Source organism: Ahaetulla prasina, chromosome 9 (assembly GCF_028640845.1).
Source record: "Ahaetulla prasina isolate Xishuangbanna chromosome 9, ASM2864084v1, whole genome shotgun sequence".
Lineage (NCBI taxonomy): Eukaryota > Metazoa > Chordata > Lepidosauria > Squamata > Colubridae > Ahaetulla > Ahaetulla prasina.
Genome location: NC_080547.1, coordinates 388,346 through 410,229, shown reverse-complemented (window position 1 = coordinate 410,229; position 21,884 = coordinate 388,346). Strand labels below are relative to the sequence as shown.

At 46.0% G+C, this 21,884-nt stretch overlaps 1 protein-coding gene and 1 long non-coding RNA gene across 5 annotated transcripts in view; one reads left to right on the top strand and one right to left on the bottom strand.

The window, feature by feature from the left end:
- Positions 1–737: 737 nt before the first annotated feature.
- The window catches only part of FIGLA (folliculogenesis specific bHLH transcription factor), a 28,773-nt gene continuing 7,626 nt past the window's right edge, over positions 738–21,884 (bottom strand). The window contains exons 1-5 of one of the 4 annotated variants that reach the window (XM_058194893.1): positions 18,546–19,041; positions 6,282–6,516; positions 3,996–4,148; positions 2,148–2,384; positions 738–1,361 (exon numbers count right to left, since the gene is read on the bottom strand). In XM_058194893.1, coding sequence (XP_058050876.1) covers positions 2,154–2,384; positions 3,996–4,148; positions 6,282–6,509 — 612 coding nt within the window. In that variant the 5' untranslated portion in view covers positions 6,510–6,516; positions 18,546–19,041 and the 3' untranslated portion in view covers positions 738–1,361; positions 2,148–2,153. Of the gene's footprint in view, positions 1,362–2,147; positions 2,385–3,995; positions 4,149–6,281; positions 6,517–6,901; positions 6,921–18,545; positions 19,042–21,884 lie in introns of those variants that run through there. The other 3 variants (XM_058194894.1, XM_058194895.1, XM_058194892.1) reach the window with 3 other exon arrangements.
- On the top strand, positions 12,213–18,551 carry LOC131204066 (uncharacterized). The gene is made up of 3 exons (XR_009156524.1): positions 12,213–12,887; positions 13,683–13,952; positions 15,007–18,551. It is a non-coding gene; the product is annotated as an uncharacterized LOC131204066 (long non-coding RNA).

Sequence of the window (21,884 nt, the reverse complement as noted above, 5' to 3'; positions counted from 1 at the left end):
AAAATCTTCATTCATAAATGGGTGCCTGAAAGACAATTTACATACTGTATATGGCTTAATCTTTTGCATATGGCTAGCTATCACAAAAAAATTCTGGCCGCTCTACAAAATAAAATAAAAAAAATAAAAAAAATAATAAAAAATAAAATAAAATAAAAAATATGCAATAGGTATAAACAGAAAAAATATGGAATAAACTAAATTGTTTTATTCTATCTATAATGGTGGGATCATATACTGTAAGTAGAAGCACGGATTTTTTTAAAAAAATCACGAAGTTGTCAAAGCTATTAGTTTAAATTTGTTTTTTAAAAGCCTTGAATAGATTAAAACTCGCCAAACGAATCTACAAGGCAAAGAGGAATTTTCTCTACAGCCATTCTTGGCATCATTAAGAGGGAAGGCAAATAGCACAGCTGAGTAACAATGCCCTTATTCTAACCTCCTGGGACCACACGTGGTCATTCTAAGAAGGATATGAAAGAGCTCAGAATGATGGTGCAAAAAGAAACAACCAAATCACTGGTGTGTGTGTGTGTGTGTGTGTGTGTGTGTGTGTGTGTGTGTGTGTGTGTGTGTGAGAATAGCTGGCCTTAAAGCCCACCAGCACTGGGGCTGGAGTTCAGATGGCAGACATAAGACAGGCATTCACAATCATGCCCATCAAGAGACCGCAAAGACTGAAAGACTCACAATCTTGAGATTTCAGGGCCATCCTAAAACGGAGTGCAGGGGGATTCAGAAGGAAACACTTTTTCACACAATGTGTAGTGAAATCATGAAATCTGTTCCTAGGAGTTGTGGGAATGGCAGGCCCAGGGAGGGTGGGAGACAGGGAGGCTCTCAAAGATTGTAGATTGGTTCTCTGTGGTGCCAGACGGTAGGACAAGTTACAGGGGAGATCTCCATACTCGAAGTAAGGAGAGATTTCCAGACCACGGGGTGGGTGGGTGGGTATTACTCCCTCGGCCTTTTGTCTGGGATGGGCTGAAAATTCCTCCCCTGGCCAGAGGGTTAGTCTTGTCTTGGTCTTGATTTTGAAGACCTGCAAGGTGCCCCCCAGCCCTGGCATTCTATGGGTCATTCCTTTGTGCCGGCAATTTCGACGATGGTAATAAAGACCAATTTGAGTTGCCCTCTGATCCCAGGCTGCCGATTGCTGGGAAGGGGCAGAAGGGCTCCAGCCTTCCAGTCCAGGCTTGGCAGCTTTCCCAAACACCTTGTTGGCCCTCTTCTGCTCAGAAGGCTGAAACCGCTGGGTGGCAAGTTCATCTCTTAGGGCTCTGGTTTCGCTTACAAGTATTTTCAAGTTTCTGATCTGCTGACCTCCTCCCTCCCGCTCAATGCATTCATGTACACCCCTAAGAGACATAAATGAAAATAAATGTGTTGGGGACAGGAAAAGCAGCATACCGTCACTGCCCTCTCTCCCCTGCCACCTGTGCCCATTGGGCAAAGACGGACTTAGATGGCCCCCTGCCACAGCAGCAGTGAAGAGTCTCAAAGAGAGGCCAGGAATGCCGTCCGGCTGCCTTTGGCCCTGCCACATCCTGTGCCCAGTCCTGGACTAGGCTTGGGCTTCATGACCTTCTCTATCATTAAAAGGAATACCGGCCCTTGTACCATTTGCATAACTGAAATGTTCATTGACTGCTGGGCTGAATATCTGAAATAAGCCTAAGGAAAGTCAACTTGGAAAGAGCTTCTCCTTTTAGTTATCAGAGGCTTGAGGTTCTCTGAAGATGACGCCTCCTCTGCTACAGTCATGAAACATGGTGGGGCTTTGTTGCTGCCCTAGTTGGGGTCAGGGAACCAAACATCATCTGTAGGACTGGTGGGGAGGGGCCTTTATGTTTCAGGAGAACCAGTTATGCCAAGTCCAGGGCACTATTGTCAAGGTGTGCCAAGCCATCTCTAAGAGCAGAGATAAAAATGCACCGCTAAAATTATGGAGCAAAACTAAGTTAGTAGTCCTCATGGTCACCTAGTTAACAGGCTCTAATCAATTAACAGGAAGTACCTTTTCCTTTCCTGCTTGGGCGGGGTGGGTGGGGTGGGGTTGGACTAGATGACCTACAAGATCCCTTCCAACTCATCTGTTAATCTCTGCATGCCCGTCTAGAGATAAAACACTAGTGGAGCCTTACCAACAATTATTTACTCTTGTGAAGCTCTACAATTCCCATGTAAGCAGGCAGGATGGTCTCCCCCCAGGTGCCCACGGGGGCTTGCATCATCGGATTGGTCCACACCAGCTGCAGGCCATTCTCGGTCTTGATGTAAGAGCTGGGCCGCTGGGATGGGATGGGTCCTGGTAAGCACTTCTCTGAGGGCTCTACCACCGGCACTGGCCCAGGAGGTGGACCGTTGGCAACCGCTTCCCCCTAAGAAAAGCAGAAAGGAGATCACTTGGCTGAAAGGGCCACACCTGGCTCAAGAGGGAAGAGGCCAGAAAATGCCCCCGGGGGAGCCTCCCAGCGATGAGGGAAGCTCTGGGGTGCCTTTGGGCCAGTTCCTTTCTCAGCAGTTCAGGACTGCTGTGGCAGAGTGAGGGGTCCTTAGATTTACACGCTGGTTGTCCAGCCAGCAGCTCTTTCTCCTTGCTCCCAAGGTCATTCCTGCATACTGTTGCAAGAAGGAAGAGCACGTAGCTTTGAGGGCCAAGAGGAAGAGCAGCCGCCAAGGCAATGGGCAGAGAAGAGGGGCTTGAGCTGAGAACACAGTGTGAGTCAATGTCACAGAAAAGATGTTCTCATGAAGCGAGGGAAGGAGGGGGAAGTACATTCAGACTTGCAAGATTCTGTGACTGCAGCTTTGGAATAAAAGTCATCATGTCCTACAAGGCATTGGGGTTCCTTAGTCCAGACAAATTCCAAAGCTCCAAAACTGATTGTGCCATTTCAGGCTTGGTGTGGAAACGCCATTTGAACATTTAACATAGGGGCGCCATTTACTTTGGGAAATGAGACAGTCCCTCCAACATCTAAAGCTGTGCAGCCCCAAATTCCACTTCCTCATCTAGGATCAGCCCAAGCATGGTGGAGGGAGAAAAGAGAATTCCAGGTGCAGCCCAGGAATCTGAGATGGGACAGCATGATGGGGCATTGCATGCCAGGACAATTTGACTAAAGGGACAGTTTCTTCTCTCGTGCCATCACTCTGTCGAACACAGAATTCTCACAGCTGATAAAATAACAATCAGCATACTTCCCCCAACAATCTGGCTCCTCATTTTACCCGCCTCAGAAGGATGGAAGGCTGAGCCAGTCAGAATCGAACTCCTGGAGTGAGCAGGGAGTTAGCCTGCAGTACTGCATTCTAACCACTGCGCCACCAGGGCCCTTAAATACAGTTAAAATACAGCGACTACTATGTTTTTTGTCTCATGTGTATGTATATTAACCCTTGGGGTGTGGCTGCAGGATTGTCTTTTTTTATTTTTTACTTCCCCTTTAGTATTATATTCTGCTGTTTTGCAAATACACTGAGTGCTTCTGTACTGGAGACCAATTTCTTGTGTGTCTAACCACATGTAGCCAAATAATTAATGTATAAGTTTGTTAGAAATGTATATAATAATTTTTGCCTTAACTGACATAATCCAGAGGCAACTTTTGGAATGCCACAGGAGTTGTGTCCAGTTTTGGGGTTGAAAGTCACATATTCACAGAGCCTCGGATTGTTCACCTTCCTGTAACTCTGTTCTTGGGGGCTGGGAGTTGTTGGAGAGCAGGAGGCTGGCTGTGCATTTTCATTCTGACTTTGCTGCTTGATACCATTGTATCATCATGCTTATTTCAAGCTTTTAATTAGCATAAAGTGCCCTTTCAGCTCCATAAAAAAAAAAAATGAAAAGTGCGTATATGAAAAAGAGGCTCCGTTGCTTGGAATTTGGCAAAAGAGAGTCCTTGCATACCTTACCCAGGGCAGGATCAGACAGTTAGTTCAACTAATGGTCTTGTCTTAGCAAAGACAGCAGTTTCATGCCTACCTACCTGAAGCTCTTCGGTTTCTTTCAGAATCAAGCGCAATAGGCGAATATATTCCGCTGTGGCTTTAAGCATGTCCACTTTACTTGGTTTCCGGTCTTTTGGAATCAACGGGACAATTGATTTCAGCTTGGAAAAGCCACTGTTCAGATTCTTGATCTGTTTAGACAAAAAAGGTGAGGTGAGGTGAGGTGATCAGAGGCAGCTGTAGGTCTTGTTGATACTTGTCTGTATTGAGGCTAGAGAAAAGTTGCACGTGGCAATTTCATTAGAAGAGACAAATAAAATCATGAGCTGTAGTTTAAAAGGCAGCTAAGTTTTAAAAACATGCCAAACATAGTTTTACAAGATTCTTAAGGATATGTAATGTTGGCTCTCTCTCTCAATGCTTTTGTAACAAAGGGTCAGATCAGGCTAAAGACATGAGTGTCTCTTTTACATTGTCTCCCCCACAACTATTGCTTTGGTTAGAGTCTTTAGCTGAACAGGTTTTGGAGATGAGTTGGTTCCAGAGGCGGGTTTCAGCAGGTTTTGACCAATTCTGGAGAACCGGTAGCAGAATTTTGAGTAGTTCAGAGAACCGGTAAATACCACCTCTGATTGGCCTCGCCCCCATCTATTCTCTGCCTCCTGAGTCCCAGCTGATCAGGAAGGAATGGGAATTTTGCAGTATCCTTCCCCTGGAGTGGGGAGGGAATGGAGATTTTACAGTATCCTTCCCCTGCCACACCCACCAAGCCATGCCACGCCCACCAAGCCACACCTACAGACCCCGTAGTAAATTTTTTTGTAACCCACTACTGATTGGTTTGCATATCATGCTAAGCCAAAAATGCAGTTGGCTTGGTGTTTCATGATCTTCACCATGACAGTAAAAAATTGGTTGTGTGAATCTACCCAATTACATCCTATTAGATAAACCAAAATAAACCATGATCCAGACCAGGACTGAAAGAGCTACCAGAGGAAGGCATGAAACCCTGGCAATCTTTCATGCCTTTTGTCTCTGGCAAGATATGACTGCCAGCCTCTTAATTCAAACCTGATACAACCTGTGTGAATAACCATCGATGCATTTCCAATATTTATGGAATTTTATATTTTATAAATATATATTAAATATATTTTATATATTTAATTTACTTTTGAAGCTATTGGTAAGAACTCACTCCAAAAGTACCAAGAACTGTTTATTGCCCATTTCTCAGAAAAACTGATAAATTCAACTGTTCCAGAAAAGTCTAGGTTGACCCCCAAGCCCCCCAAGGGGTCTGATTCCATTTCCCCCACTAGCTCCCAGTGTCTATCACCTCCATCATGACAAAAAGCCCATCCTCATGGCAGTTGCAGCCTTTAATTAAAATGATTTATTCATTAAATATTTGAATAATGTAAAAATAACATTAAACCCATCATGCATTAACATAAATATTCCTCATGGAAAAAACTTAAATAAAAATGAGAAAAGTTTTATTTTTGGGAAATATTTTCACTATCTAGCAAATAATTTTGATTTGGAGGGCCACTGAGAGGGTCATTTGGGTGTCCAGAGACCCCAGGGCCAACTTTAGGAAAGACTGCTCCAAGCCTCCAGTCTCCTCTCAGGTCTTGGGAATTAAGAACTTGAGGGAAAATTGTACCCAGCTTGTACAAATTCAGTGCCGGTTTTTGGAGGCATAATGAAAAAATCATTTACCGAGGAACTTTCAGAAGAACAATCTGGGGATTTATAGTGCTTTTTGAAGACACCCCCCCCCAACTCCATGCAATTACACACATGGCCATCTCGCACCATGCAGCTTCTACCTCAATTAGGACCACAGTTCCCAGATGGGCACCAGAGTTTGAAGAAGGCAACCCTAACCCATGGGGGCAAGTGTGGAAGAACACAGCATTTAAACTCTAAATTTGGGTTCTTCTTTTGAACACAAGAGACGGATTACAGACATGGCTCCTCCTAGGTGTGTAGTTGGCCTTGAACTCTGGGGGTGGCGGTGGTGGGATTTTTCTTCCCATGGGATGTGAGCAGGGATTTCAAACTCAGCCTTCTCTTTCCTTGGAGACTCCAGATGGGTAGGGATTGTAATTCCCAGCGTTTCTCAGCCAGCCAGCTTGCCATCCCAATACCTCTGGAAGAGGGAGTGCTGGGACACATGGCAAGCTTGCATCTGCTTTCAGCATCTGCCTAAACAACCCTCAGCCCCATCAACCAGTTGCAAGCAGAGACCAGGAACGTCCTGGGAGGAAGATGGGCCAGAGGAGCCAGTGGGGAAGGGGCCCCACCCTTCTTACCCTTTCTCGCTCCTTGGCATTAGCGGCCCGTCTCCGGCCCAGGACTTGCTCTCGGTTCTCAGTGGAATAATAGCAGCCTGATGGCTTCCTCTTCATCCGTGTAATGGGAGCCATGAAAGGCAAGGGGCCAAACTGCTTGCTTAGGATCTCGCCCAGGACTTCAGCTGGAGGGGCCAGGAAGAGGCGAGGCAGCTGCTGAGAATCTCCGCCAGAGGCTTCCTCCGCCATGCTTGTCCTATATTGCAAAGCAGAGCCATTCATTACGGGAACAAGGCACAGGTGGGGAAAGAACTCCCAGCTGCAGCAGCTTCTGCCTTGCAACTTCTTAAGGGGAAAGGGATGCAAGGGGAAGGGAGGGACCCAGATGGCCTGCAACCTCCACAGCAGAGGCCATTCCCCTCCAGCAGCACTGCCCTTCCAGAGAGTCTGGGCTTTAAGGCCTCTCTGTGCTTAGTTTCACCTTGGAGCCATAGCTTGAATGCTGGGAGCTGAGTGATGGGAAATGGGAGGCTGCAGCCCTCCCTGTGTTAATCACAATTAGCTTGGCTGAACTGAAGCTGCTCACCCCACCCCCCCACAGGCCCCCTTGCTGGAGATCAGCAGCTTGGCTAATGGCTCACCAGGTGCTCAGCTTCCCGCCAATTAGAGGAGCAAAATAAGTGTGGTAAGTATAAAGCAAGCACAGTCAGAAAAGTCAAGATGGTGACCACAGTTAATCAACTGATACTGTTTGGACCATAAGCCACAGCCAGCTGGATTTCTCAGTGAGGCACATCTGGCCCCTGCTGATCACTGGGTTTTTATGCTGCTCTTTTACAGGGAACTCTTTCCCCACAGGTGGGTTGGAAGACCTCGTGGAGGTGCTTTTATTCCTAAACTAAGGGAGTTTGTGGAAACTTTCCCTTGAAGCCAGCAGGAGGGCAGAGGCTTCAAGAGGGAGGCAGAGGCTGGGTGTCGGCCCCACTGCCTGGAGGGCTCATGGCCCTGGTTGGGAAGGGAAAGTGGGGCTGCCGTACTGCAGGCCTAGGGCCAGCCGTTCCCTCTTGCCAGGGGGGCTGCTGTGGGGAGCAGATTCTTCTCCCCTTGGGAGAAGGCGGGACAGAGTGGGATGAAGCTGGAGAGACAGGGTGGGGGTGGGAAGATTCTCCCCATGGTGAGAAAGAGGCTCTTGAGCCCCCTGGGCCCAGCTGTTCTCCCTAAGGCTGCCCAAGGCCCAGCTGCAGCCGGATTGGCCTGCGGGTGCCATTGCGGGGTGGCTGGGAAGGCCCGCAAAGCCCCCTCAGGCTTCTCTGGCAACCAGCCAACCTACCGCTTGTGTCAGCAAGGAGGCTGCGTTCGCCCTTTGCCCTGACCTGCCACCCAAAATTAATCCCGTGATGTGCCAGGTGGTACAAACATGGATGCCTCCCCCCCCCCGGGACACAGGGGGGTGTCACCCAATGTGGTGGCAAGACTAAACTGGGGTGTGTGGTGTCACATGTGGCTGCAGGCCACACAGCCAGCCAAGCTTTGGGTGCAGCCCCCCCCCCTCCACCAGTTATTACCTCTTGCACTCAACAGCACAAAAGGTAGCTCTGGCCAATAGTGGCCATCTCTCTCTCTCTGGCCAATTGCTGCACAGTCCCCCTTTCCATGGGGCAGGGCTTTCACTCGAGGCCCCTTTGCCTGCTCTGGGTTTTGTTCAGCCCCCCCCCACCTTTCCCCAGCATTCCTTGCTTAACCTGATTTGGGATTTTTCTCAACCCTGAAAACTGGGGATTATCATATCCTAAACTATTTACAAGAAGTGTAAACTTACAAGAAGTGACCAACTCCACACGGGAGGCTAAAATATGGTTGGGGCTGATTTGTGGTTCTGTGTATTTTGTGAACAGAGCCTGAGAATAATTTCCTCTGGAAAAGCCCAACTTGTGCTGCTCCAGGGGTAGGAAAAATGGAGTTTGCTAACCAGGTAGTAAAAGTGGTTTAGCGTGTTGTATGAGCCTAGCAAGTCATCAGGCCTGGAAGAGAAGGAAATCCAGCAGGTGTGAACCCAGCTGTGCCAGAAGGATCCCCAGGGAATTTGATGGGCTGAACGCAATATGGTAGGTTCAATAAACCATGTTTAGCAAACCATAATTTAATGTATGTGAACCAGATGCCAGCGTAATTCTTGGAGCGCAAATATTTTGTATCTGTTAAAAAGTAACCTCTTTCGCAGTAAACATTCGCTTTTCCTGCTTATTCAGTTCTGTAATGACTCCCTTGACTTTTCAAGAAAGCGAAAAGACCATTAGACCCATGGTTCTGGATCTGGTCCAATATTTCCACTTCCAAGCTAGCCAGCTTGATCCTTCAGGAAGCTCCTCAGCAGGGAAGGAAGACTTGTCCTGACCCTAATGCTGGTCCATTTATTTTTAGGCTCTACTGTTTTGGCCCCTCATCATGTGTAGAACACAGAATAACCTAATTGGAAGGGACCTTAGAGGTCTTCTAGTCCAACCCCCTGCTCAAGCAGGAGATTCTGTACCATTCTGTACAAATGGCTGTCCAATCCCTTCTTAAAAACCTGTCGTGATAGAGCACCCACAACTTCTGGAGGGAAGCCATTCCACTGACTAATTATTCCTGCTGACAGGAAAGTGTTCAGCAATTCTAGGCCCAGCCCCATGGAAAATGAAGGCCAAAACGAGAAAGAGTAAGATATGATACAGGTGATTCCTGGGTATAAATTATGGCTCTTTATTGAGAACTTATTTGATTGCTTTGACATCCACTGTCAAAGTGGATGTTGCCTTCTTAACAGAAACCCTCGGGGGCAAGTTGGATTCAGAGTCATTCAGGGAGATCTGGGTTCAGGGTGAATCTGAACCCAGATCTCTTTGATTCAGGAACTACAGGCATGGAACTTCTTCAAAAAATGGAGAATTTATGGAGTTCTAAATTTGATGATTGTGTAGCTGATTTTAAAAGGATTATACACTGAACAATTCTTGCTATAATGCTGTATCTTATGTGTAACTTCCTTTGCAAATAATAGAAAAGGAAAGTTGAGCTGGAGACATTAATCTTATCAAGGAAGTCAATGCTTATATTTACATTTACTCTTTTATTGAGCTGAAGCCGAGCAATAAAAGGTTTTACACACAAGGCTAACAAGCTCCTATTTAAATCAGGCACTGCTTGGACTCCCAGGAAAGTCTATTTGCATCTGCTTCACTCAGGTGCAAGTCTCCACATATTTTAAAATTGCACTCTGGTTAGTTGTCAGTTATGTTTCCTGGCATATGGAGAAGCCAGATGTTGAAGAGAGATTTCAGAAGGGCCCCCCCAGAACACCCCCTTCTCTGCTCTTCTTTGGCATTGCCCAGCTCTCAGAGATTGGGGGCCTCTTTTTGACCTCTCCCCAAATAAGCTTCCTAACTGCAGTTGAAGTTTTAAGTGTTTATTCAATGACGCCCTAAGGTTTTGTTTTGTTAGTTTGACTCAACCAGAGTGTTTGACTCAAACACTCAATCAAAGTGTTCTCACTGACAGGAAATTTCTCCTTAGTTCTAGCTAGGATCTTTCCTTGGTCTGCTTCCACCCGTTGCTTCTTGAGCTAGCCTCAGATGCTTTGGAGAATGTCAACCCCCCCCTTCTCTGTGACACCCCCTCAAGAACTGTAAAACAGCTATCATGCCTTTTGTTCCTTTTCTTCAGTAGGCTAGAATTTCCTAGATCCCTCATCATTCAATTGATCTTCCAGACCTTTTATCATCTTCGTTGCTCTTCTCTGCACTCTTTCAAGGGTCTCAGCATCTTTTTTTGCACTGTTGACCAGAACTGGACACAGGATTCCAAGTGTGGCCTTATTAGTGTGATATAAAGTGGTATTATCACTTCATGTGATCTTGTTAGTATCCCTCTGTTGATGCACCCCAGAACTGCGTTGGCTTTTTTGGGCGGCTGCCTCATACTTAAGTGGTGCTCCACTAGGACCCCTAGATCCCTCTCACTGTTGAGCTCAGCTGTTGACCTCACCATTGAATTGCAGGGTTAGTGGTCTCAAACATGCCAAAGTTTCCAAATGGGGAGAGCTGAAGCAGGAAACAATAGTAAGAAGAATCTGTTATCTTCTTCCTGCTGATGAACCTGCAACCTTTGTGAGGAGTGCTAAAGATTGCCGTGAGATGCCAGGCCTTATCTGACATTCAGATAAGAACTGGAGGAAGAAGAGCAAAGGCTGAAAGGGTTCCTGCTTCCTCAGGGCACAGCCATAACCCAAGTGACTGGGGTCTGTATTTTGCTCTGTTTTGCTTTCACTCCAGAAAGTCACAAGGAAGACCCCTCAGCGTGGTTAATAGGCTGCACTTTGCTTTTGTGGTTCAGTTGCAGAAAGAGTCGGCAGGAGTATCAGGTGACAGCAGGGGTGAAATTAAAAAATTTCCCCTACCGGTTCTGTGGGCATGGCTTATTGGGAGGTCATGTGACCATCACTCAAATCAAGGGGCTCCTCACCGGCCCCTCCCCTCCCCTCCCAGCAACTTCTTGTCGTGAATGGCAGGAAAATGGGGAGGGGAATATTCCTGCCTACCATCCTTCCCTCAGTCTGTGCTGGGATTGAGGAATGGATGACAGGCAGGAAAATCCCCTTCCACATTTTTCTGCCTTTCACAAAAACGACTCCATTCCAGCTGCTCCCCCCATTCCCCTCCCTCCTGGGGACTACCTGGGGACAGGCTGCAGCAGCTCCGCTCTGAATGGAGGGAGAAAAGTTAGCATTCTCTGCCGCATTTAACATTGAATTCCATGACAGAGAGAATGCTAACTTTTCTCCCTCCATTCAGAACGGAGCTGCTGCTCCCTTTATGGTTCCCTCCTCTCCCACTCCCTCCTGGGGACTACCTTAAAGGACCAGGCTGCAGCAGCTCCGCTCTGAATGGAGGGAGAAAAGTTAACATTCTCTCTGCTGCATTTAACATTCAATTCTGTGGAATATCGAGTGGCCGGAAGAGGCAACTGGCCAGGTGTGGGTGGGGCCAAGGAGAGGTAATTACTACCGGTTCGGCGAACTGATGCCAGAATCCCTAGCGGTTCTCCCGAACTGGTCTGAACCGGTAGGATTTCACCCCTGTGAGTGACAACCTCTCAAATATTGGAAGATTGAAATCATGTCACCTCTAGTCCTTCTGTTCATTAGACTAGACATTTGTGGTTGTCCACTAGGGCTCCTAGATCCCTCCCACCATTACTGCTGTTGAGCCAGGAACTAGCTATGTCCCCTTCTATACCTGTGCGTTTGGGGCTCTTTGCCCAAATACAGGACCTTGCTTTTCTCGCCTCTGAATTTCATTTTGTTGGATAGGGCCCAATGTTCTGACAAGATCCTTCTGAATTTGAGTCTATTTTCTAAAGTGATGGCTCTTCCTCCTAACTAACTTGGTCTTATCAGCAAATCTGATCAGTTTCCTCTCTATCTCCTTATCCTGGGGGGGGGGAAAGGGGCATGTTTGCTGTGTTGGCTGCCCGAATGCCTGAAAGTATTATTTAAAACATGCTCTTTGGTCAGTTTTATTGGACAAATCCATCTCGTTTTCTCCAGAGGGATTCCCTGGCTGCCTCCTTTGAAATTTCCTTGCCTACAAATGAAGGAGCCTTTTTGCTTCTGAGCATCTGGGGGCGGGGGAGCATAATTCAGCCATTGTTTTGTGGGTAATTATCTTTTCTCCTTTGTGGTTATTGTTAATTAAACCAAGGAAAACCTAAGAAAGACCAAGGCCTTGGAGGCCTTCAGGGAGCTCCTGGGAGAGCTTTCCTTCAAGAGGTAGGAGTCCCTCCCTCCCTCCCTGGTCTCAGGGATGGGTCGGGAGCAGTGGTGGGTTTCAAAATATTTTACTACCGGTTCTGTGGGTGTGGCTTATGGGCGTGGCATGGCTTGGTGGATGTGGCAGGGGAAGGATACTGTAAAATCTCCATTCCCACCCCACTCCAGGGGAAGGTTACTGCAAAATCCCCATTTTCTCCCAATCAGCTGGGACTCGGGAGGCAGAGAATAGATGGGGGCGAGGCCAGTCAGAATTTTCACTACCGGTTCTCCAAACTATTCAAAATTTCCGCTACCGGTTCTCCAGAACTGGTCAGAACCTGCTGAAACCCACCTCTGGTCGGGAGCTCTGATCCATGGTTTTCATAGCCGGTTTGCTCAAAAGCTTCAGCCTAGCACATCTGCCGAGCACTGAAGCTAGGAAAGCAGAAATAAGAACTGGTATCTTTTTTCTGCAATGACGGCTAATGGCCACTGTTACTTTTGGCCATTCTCCATGACTTGCCACATTAAACTCTGCTTATTTTAACTATGTTCAAGAAGGGTTGGGTTTTGGGCTTGTGGAGGAAGAAACGGCAATCTGAGGCTGACTTTATGAAAAGCAGAGCTGATGACTGTGGTGAGATTAATAGTTCAGCTCTTTAGAATTCCTTTCCTCTCGAAGTGCTGGTCTCCAGAGGCGTGGAGCTCTGGGAGACAGGGGAGTAGCTCAGACCTTTGAAGGTTCAAATACTTGCTTTCCTAATCGCTTCCGGAAGTTCCTCATTCAACTGCTTTTCAACTATTAGAACCCTTTGGATCAGTGTGTTAGACAGTACCTGGTGAGTTTCCTTCAATTCTTAGTGAAATAATTTTTATCTGCAAGTTTAAAAACTTATTTTTTTTTAATAAACAGCAAAAAGGTGATTAAAATTTTGATTTTAGAAAGTTAAAAATGGACTAAGGGTCCAGATAAATGGGAAATAAGGTTTTTGAATTAATCATAAAGAATTTTCCCCTGGAAAAAGGATTTCATTTTGATTAAAAAAAAGATTGTAAAAATTGGACACTAGAGGGAACTAAAGTTTACAATTAAAGGAGAAGAGCACAAATACAAAAAGAACCAAAATATTCTAACATTGAACATATTGAAGGATATTTGTGAAAATATTAATTAACATTAATAACATTAATCTTTTATGTACACTGAGAGCCTATGCACCAAGACAAATTCCTTGTGTGTCCAATCACACTTGGCCAATAAAAAATCCTATTCTATTCTATTCTATTCTATTCTATTCTATTCTATTCTATTCTATTCTATTCTATTCTATTCTATATTCTATTCTATTCTATTCCACTCCACTTAATTAACATTAATAGTGTCAACAGATACCTATGCATCTGTGGAGAGACTAAAAGGTACTATGGAAGAGGATCAGGTTTTAGAACTTAGAATCATAGGGTTGGAAGAGACCTTGAAAGTCCCTGCTCAAGGAGGAGGCCTTATACCATTCTGGACAAATGGTTGTACAATCTCCTATTGAAAACCTTCAGTGATGGAGCACCCACAACCTCTGGAGGCAACTTCTGTTTCACTGATGAATTGTTCTCAATATCAGGAAATTTCTCCTCAGTTCCAGGTTGGATCTCTGTTTAACGGCGTCCACCGGGTTACTTCTTGTCCTGCCCTCTGTTGCTTTGAAGAACAAAATCAATCTCCTGTCCTCCGTGACAGCCACTCAGTTACGGGAAGACTGCTATTGTATTTGTAGGAAGGGTCAGCTCGAGTCTCCATCCAGGAGAAACGAGAGTGTCACCAAGTGAAGAGAGAAGCCCACTACTTGAAAAGAAAGTTCCCTTTATTGATGACCATAAGCAGCTACAACAATCGGTTCTGGGCAGTGGTGAGTTTCAAAATTTTTTACTACCGATTCTGTGGATGTGGCTTGGTGGGCGTGGCAGGGGAAGGATACTGCAAAATCCTCATTTCCTCCCAATCAGCTGGGACTCAGGAGGCAGAGAATAGATGGGGGCTGGGACAGTCAGAATTTTTACTACCAGTTCTCTGAACTACTCAAAATTTCTGCTACCGGTTCTCCAGAACTGATCAGAACCTGCTGAAACCCACCTCTAGTTCTGGGACAGTTGACCAGTTGGTTTGGTGATTGGATGGGTTTTTATACATTTTTGGTGTTTCACAATTTCGGAGTTTAGATGTATGTGTCTTTTATTGTTTAAATTAATGTTTGGTTGCCCACTCAAGGCTGTGACTGGCCCCAAGGTGGGGAAAATGTTAATCCTCAATATTTGTTTCCTTCGTCTAATCCTATCGGTTTGATTTAATCAGTTTCGGCTTGTTTCTGTTGTGTTGATCATTTGGAGATTGCTGCTGCTGCTGCTGCTGCTGCTGGGCTTTCCTAGTGAATGGGGAAGGTCCAGATTTATGAATGAAACATTGTTTCCATTCATGGAACTTAGTCTCATTCAGGCGGCTTGCTTGAGGCTGTATCTGAGGGCCAAAGCGGAGATTTTTGGCAAATTTCTTCCTAACGTCAGGCTATTTCTGGGGTTGGAGAAGGAGGGGTGAGGGAGAAGGGGGAGTCCCACCATATATTACCCCTAATCATTCTCTTCATTAGATTACACTTACCTAGTTCCCTTATACAGTCATTGTAAGTCTTAACCTCCAGACTCTTTAATATTATAAAATAATTGTTTAAATAATTAAAAGGGATTTAAAAACAAATCAAGAGAGTGACTTGGATAATTTTCTTATATTTCTTATAGTCACAAATGATTTATGGATTTGTTTATAGTTAAAAGGTGGAAGGAGAGCAAAGTTGGTGCCGTGGTTAAGCTGTCGGGCTAGAAACTGGGAGAAGAGTGCGAATTCTAGGCCCACTTTGGGCATGAAGCCACTTTGTTGATCTTGGGCCAACCCGTTTCTCTCTCCTCTAGGAAGGTGGCAATAGCAAACGGCTTCTGGAAAACCTTGCCAAGAAACTCCAGGTGGCTTCCAGGAACTGGGCCCAGCTGAATGGAAGAGAATGAAAAAAAGACGGAATAGGAGAAGAAGCGATTGTTTGTTGTATTTTAAGAGGTAATTTGCACTTGGTGAAGGTGGGATGTTACTTTTTATATCTTTCTGTATTATAGTTTTTTCCCAAACGCCATCACTCTGCTAAACAAATAATTCCCTCAACACTGTCAAATTATTTACTAAGTCTGCACTACTATTAATCTTCTCATCGTTCCCATCAACCATCTCCTTCCACTTATGACTGTATGACTGTAACTTTGTTGCTGGTATCCTTACGATTTATACTGATATTGTTTCCTGATTGCTTATTTGTACCCTATGACTATCATTAAGTGTTAAATTTGTACCTATGACTGTCATTAAGTGTTGTACCTTATGATTCTTGATGAAGGTATCTTTTCTTTTATGTACCCTGAAAGCATATGCATCAAGACAAATTCCTTGTATGTCCAATCACACCTGGCCGATAAAAAATGTATTCTATAGTTCAGCTCCTACTGAGACAGTCCGTTCCATTGGGGGACACTTCTTGCTGTGCAGATTTCTGGCTGAAATCACTTTGCAGTTGCTGTGGACTCCTGCCTCCTAGCTCTGACATTCAGGCCCCTTTTGCAGGCTCCGCTGCAGGGAGTTGTCTTCCCACTCCTACCTTCCTTCTATTTTTCCTAACCAATGAAGGCACTGGGCCCCCCACCTTCTTTCTGACACTTTGATGATCTCATGCTTACCATTTATGAACCTGCTGGACCACGCAGGGCCTAGAAAGGAGCCCAGAGATGTGCCACTCCAGGTTTCTTTCCAGCTTGATGAGGACTCGTTGTGATGCACTCAGTTGTTGTTCATGAATGTTCAATGACATCTGTGTCTGCCCCATACTAGGGGTTATATTCACTACTGACCACTGTAAGCCACACACCCACTATTGAGAGGGTGAATACAGAATAGAATACAGAATAACAGAGTTGGAAGGGACCTTGGAGGTCTTCTAGTCCAATCCCCTGCTCGAGCAAGAAATCTTACATCATTTCAGACAAGTGGCTGGCCTGTCTCTTCTTGAAAATATCCAGAGATGGAGCACCCACAACTTCTGGAGGGAAGCTGTTCCACTGGTTAATTGCAGGAGGCCCAGGTAAAAAACAATGCTTATAGTTCTCTAGTTTGAGAGTGCAAATGAACAAGAAAGGAATAGCATCAATGATGTCATCATCCAACCCATATCTTGTCATCTTTTCTTCAGGATATGACACCAAAGTAGAAACAGTTTAAAGTTCTGGGAAGAGAAGCAGGAATAAGATGATCCTCAAATATCTGACACAAAAATGAAAGCCGTCATCTCTTCTTTCTTGTTCCAGAGAACAGCATGTGGCGTAACGGATTTAAGTTAGTGGACTTGGAAGTCCTGGGTATGGAAGCCCTTCCCAAAAATTCCAGATATTTGAATCTGGATCTCTGCATGGTGCAGCGGAGGAAACCTGATGATCAAAATAATTCTATATTTTAAACATTTCAAGATTTTCCATTTTGTTTCTGCAAAAGAGTGATAACGGCTGAAGTTGCTAATGGAAGAACTGACTGTACTTAGGCCAGACAAATCTGTTGCACACTTATTGAGCAGATATCTCTGACTCAAGGCTGGGAAAAGAACGTGGATGTGGAAAAAGTGGAGGAAATAACACAGAATTTAAACCTGAGAGCAGGCATGCAGTTATAAGCTTAATTTCTGGGTTCTGCAGTTGGCAGATTTTCTGCATATAAAAATCTGCTGACTTAAAATAAAATAAAACAAGAAATAAGACGGATTCCTCTTTTCAAAAGCAATGTTGGAACCAATTATGGGTTTCAGCGAATCCTAGGGCTGTAGAGCTGGAAGGCACCAGAGGGATCATGTAGTGTGCAGAAAAATCCATTTGTAGCATCGTCAAGATGTAGCTGCCCAATACCTCCAGGGATGGAGAATGCACAACTTCCAAGGGAGACAATTCTACTGGTGATCAGACTTTTCCATCAGGAAGTTTTCCCTATACAGTATTTGAATGAAATCTTATACCTCTTACTTCTGGTGCCGGTATCTCTGGGCCTGGAAAATAATTCTTACCATTTTCGTGGTAGCTTCCTTTGAAGTGCCTGAACCCTAGTATCCGCTCTCCCCACTCCCCTCTTTTCTCTAGATTGAGTATCTTCAATTCCTTCAGACTATCCTGAAAGGGCAGGTCCTGTTTCACCTTCCTCGCCTTTTCTAAACCCATTCAAGCATGCCAAAATCCTTCTGGAAATGTGCTGCCCCAAATCATGCTCCAGGCGTGGTCTCCCCAGAGCAGAGGGGATGGGAAGAAGGACTTGGGGCATTTTTGCTAGTGATTCTTCTAACACAGCCCAAAACTGCATCCGCCCTTCTAGTGCTATCTCCCACTACCGAGCCACGTTCAGCTGGTTGTCGTAGTCCACACCCAAGCCTCCCTCTTCTGTTGTGCGTCCCAAAATATAATTCCTTAAATGTGTTGAAGCAAGTCTTGATCTTCTCAATCTGTAGTCTAAATTAGACTACATTCTGTCATCATCGGTGTTGGCCAGATCTCCTAATTTTGTGTTGCCTGCAAATCTGGCAAGCAGCCTCTTATTTGGGTCATTAGCAACCTGTTGCAACCCACGGCCACAAGATGGATTCCTTTTGGTCAGTGCTCTTAACATTATGCAGAGGCAGCTGTTTAATGCTGCTCCCTTTAGCCAGCTGGTTGTAGATTTCTCAAAACAAGTCCTGGCAGGCTAGCTTTGGACTCATCTGCACAAGCTTCTTGCTCTGGTGTGAAGATACTTGACAAACCTTCAGACGCTTGTGGTTACAGTAACATCTCACAACCAGTCAATTTCTACAAACAATCGCTTCATCCTTTTAGGACGTCTTAATCACTCAAACAATTAAAGTTGTGGCAGGGGAACTTTATTACTTTCATTACTTTTTCCCCCCTTTTCTGTTCCCAGGCGATCATGAGCACCAATAAAAGCAGACACCTTCCTAACAGTGTGCTCCCATTATGTACTGGAGAATGACAACCAAGGGGTAATAGAGATAGTGAGTCCTGTCAACAATAACAAGACAGTCCTTATGTACAGAAAAGGCCCATTCCCTGTCAAACAACAATAATAAAAGACAAGCCACCCCAGCAAACAAGCTAGCTGACACTTATCTACGGGGAAGGTGGTGTCCACAAGTAACAGGAACAGAACTAACACACACCCAACAAAAATAGAAAGCACTGAAGCAGAAGGGGGGGGGAACACAGTGAATCATTGAAGGCACATGCAGTGATACCTATAACAATAGTGACACCAACATGTGCAGTCAGAACATAGATATCCACTGGAAATCTACTACCACTATGTCCCATCCAGTGTTGCATCCATCCCACACAGGATGACATTCAACAATGAAATCAACAACAATAATCAATAATACAACCGTCATCACAAAAACCAGCACATCCAACTTGTCGTGTCCCACTCCCCACTCCGACGAACGAGTCAAGGAAGTCCGTGGCAAACTTGGCAACGAAGCCTCTGCAGCTTGCCAAGTCCCTTCGAGGTTTATCAGGGCAGGCAGGAGTCCAAGTTGTGACTTCAGCGATAGGGTCCGGTATCAGCAACCTAGATAAGACTTTACTTGACTCAAGGTTGGAATGCCACAAGCAGGTCCTTTATATAGGCTGTGGGGTGTGGCTCCACAACTCAGCATTTATCCAGGCCTGACCCTCCCTTCCTTCTGCTGGCATTGCCTCTCAGATCTCCGGAAGCGAGGATCCTCCCACTTTAATTGTCTTCTGCTGTTTGGGAAAGGGAGGGGTCAGAAGGAGTAGGCCCGAGCAATTCCAATACCGGGCTGGCTTCCTCTGACGGCTGAGCCAAAGGAACACATGCCGTATGAGTGAGGTTTATTGGGCTTGTTTGTTCACTCCTGGAATCCTCTCCAGGCATGGGGCCAGGGTGGGGGGTGGGGGCTGGAGGCATGACAGGCCGTTCATCTTCATTATCAGACTCGGAGTCTGATAATAGGCCCGGTTGGAGATGGGAGGGGCCCGGCTGAGGAGAGGAGGGAGGATGAGTCACAACACAACTGGTCAAAAATAACAGCATAAAAAAACTTCCTCAAACACCAGCATAACCAGCTGGTTGAAAACTCACTTCTTCTTTTTTTTTTTCTTATAAAACTTCTTTTCTTGTAGGGCATTGTTAATGGTGAAAGCAAGCACTACTGCCGAAATGAGACCACATAACACACAAGGTCACAGCCCTGCCTGAGGGCGCAACCCTCACCCATTACAAGGAAGTGATCGGCTCCCAGGGGAGACTATATTCCGCCAGGTCCCAGCCACGGGGCCAGCCCTGACTGTTTTGCCAGCGAAATATGCTGGGAAAGTCCACAAAGCAAGTCTGGTTGTGATCCTTCCCTTGTGGCCAAATTTTGGGACAGGTCCCACCCTCTCTAACTCACACACCCTATCTAACTAACTAGTCCAAAGGACCAAATGGCTCACCTCTGATCCAAAGTAGATTGTTCGTATAAGAGTGGGCTGGTGACCTGAAGCTCCAGCGCAAGGACCGGTCAGGGATCCGAGCTGGACAGCAGGTCTCTTCCAGCGACCATCTTATATGAGTCACGGTACCATTTCTGTCATAAAAATATTCCAATAAAAGAAACAGGAGATAGCAATACAATAAACAATTCTTACTTTAAGATTCAGATATTTATTTCATGAGCAATTTGGAACATGAACAGCCGTCATAACATTATTTACATCAATAACCCATTGCAATGAGGTCCAGAGACAATAGCTAGGTCCAGCAAGGTCCAGCAAGGAATAGCTACGGCCAGTGGCCCTGAACTCATCCCAAGAGGGCCATTTTCTGACTTTGCTGGCACAAGGACTGCCAGGTGGGCTGTCTGCTGGACTTCAGTGCCCACTGGCGAGCATTTGCTGTCATGGGCATCGAGCTGGGTGCAGGGCTGCCTGCCTCCTTTGGAACAACCTGTCCCTGCACCCTGCTTTGTGAGGTGGTACGTGGGCATCTTTTCTGCTGGGATCACCTCCTCTTCGGAAGATGTCCCTGGGCAGTCAGGTACTCCCTCGCTGCCCCTTTCGACCGGCCCAAGGAGAGAGCGAGGGGGGGGGGGCGCTGCTTGCGTGCAGAAAGCCCCACATAAATGCAGGGAGGCTATTTTGTGTACACCAACCCCATTTCACATAGGTCATTTTATTTACATTTAAAAGGTTCTTTTGAGAGCCTATTTTAGACCACAACTCTGGGCAGCTCACCAAAAACAAAACCACAAAACCCACAAGCGAACACACAGATGAAAACCTCTTATTGGGCTGATTCTGTGTGCCGTGGTCCCTTGCTGAAGGTCCTAATTGGGAGGCTGAGTGCAGCTGACAAGGGTCCTCTTCCCAGTTTCCCCTCCCAACCCAAGGGGCAGGGAGCCTTCTGGTCTCTCTCAGCACAGGCAGCTGTTTTGATGGGGTTAGGTGGGGGGGGGGAGGGAAGGTGCATGCAGGGAGGACATTTTCCTCATGGGGCAATGTGGGCACTGGGCAAACACAGCCCTTTGCTGCCCCCCTCCCCAAATTCCCGTGTCTCTGCTTTGGGATCCCCAATCCTCTCTGTGGATTTTTCTCTCTTTCAGCTATCCTTTTGAAATGGGTTTTGCTTGCTACACTTGAATCACACACACACACACACACACACACACACACACGAGAGAGAGAGAGAGAGAGAGAGAGGGAGGGAGGGAGGGAGGGAGGGAGGGAGAAAGAGCGCACTTTGGGAGGAGGAGAATTCTAGTAGTAGAAATAGTCATAATATTCTTGGTCAAAGTGTGAATTGGCCAGCCAAATGCTGAATTTCAACTAAACTATTGCATTCCTCACCCTTAAGTATGCAAAACTTTCTAGCTACCGGTAATTTTATCAGCAACAGGAAAAGGAAGTTAAGGCTGAATCAACTGCTGGGCTGGTTTGAGTTCCTTGATAAGGCTATCGGGTAAGTTCCAGGAACTTTTTATCGAGATGTGAGGCTCAAGCATGACAGGGTCAAAAGGGAAACCTCAAAAAGCAAAATGAAACCAGATCTGTCAGTACTGCAATATTAAAAACAATAGTGATGGGGGTTTTTGCCTGCTGCTGATTTAGAAACTTTGAGAAACATTTGGATCCCAAAAGAAATGATTTGCATGCATGCTTATAAAATGCTTCCCCTGGTGATTCTGTCTTTCCTCTTCAGAGCAAGCCACCCAATTCTGTGTGGTTTGGTGTCCTCCCCCTCCCCCCTACTGTGGCTACTGTTATTCCCAGCAGCCAGGAAGAGTAGGATTTCTACTGCTCTGGCAGTGTCAGGCAATTGTAGGACACAATCTTCTGATGTGTGTGTGTGTGTGTGTTGGAGGGGCGGCCTGGAAAGCATCTTTTGCCTTGGGCCTTCAGGCCTGCCACATTTACTACTGTGGGAAGCTGGGAGGGGGTATTGTATGGAGCCAGGGTGATATATAGTCATAACAACATTCCTTTCTCAGAGAGTCAAGGACATCTTGCCCAGCACCTGGAGGGCTGGAACTGGGAGGCATCTCCAGTTGAGACAGTGCTTTGATTGGACTGTGTGATGGACATGTGGGTGCTGGGCAGGGACTTGGACTTTCCTTTGGGTGGGGAAGACCTGGAAGCTTTCAGGTTCGAGTTTTCCCAGATGTGCCAATATGACATTTCTAATAAAATGGAACTTTGAGGAACTTCAAGCCTCGGAGTCTTCT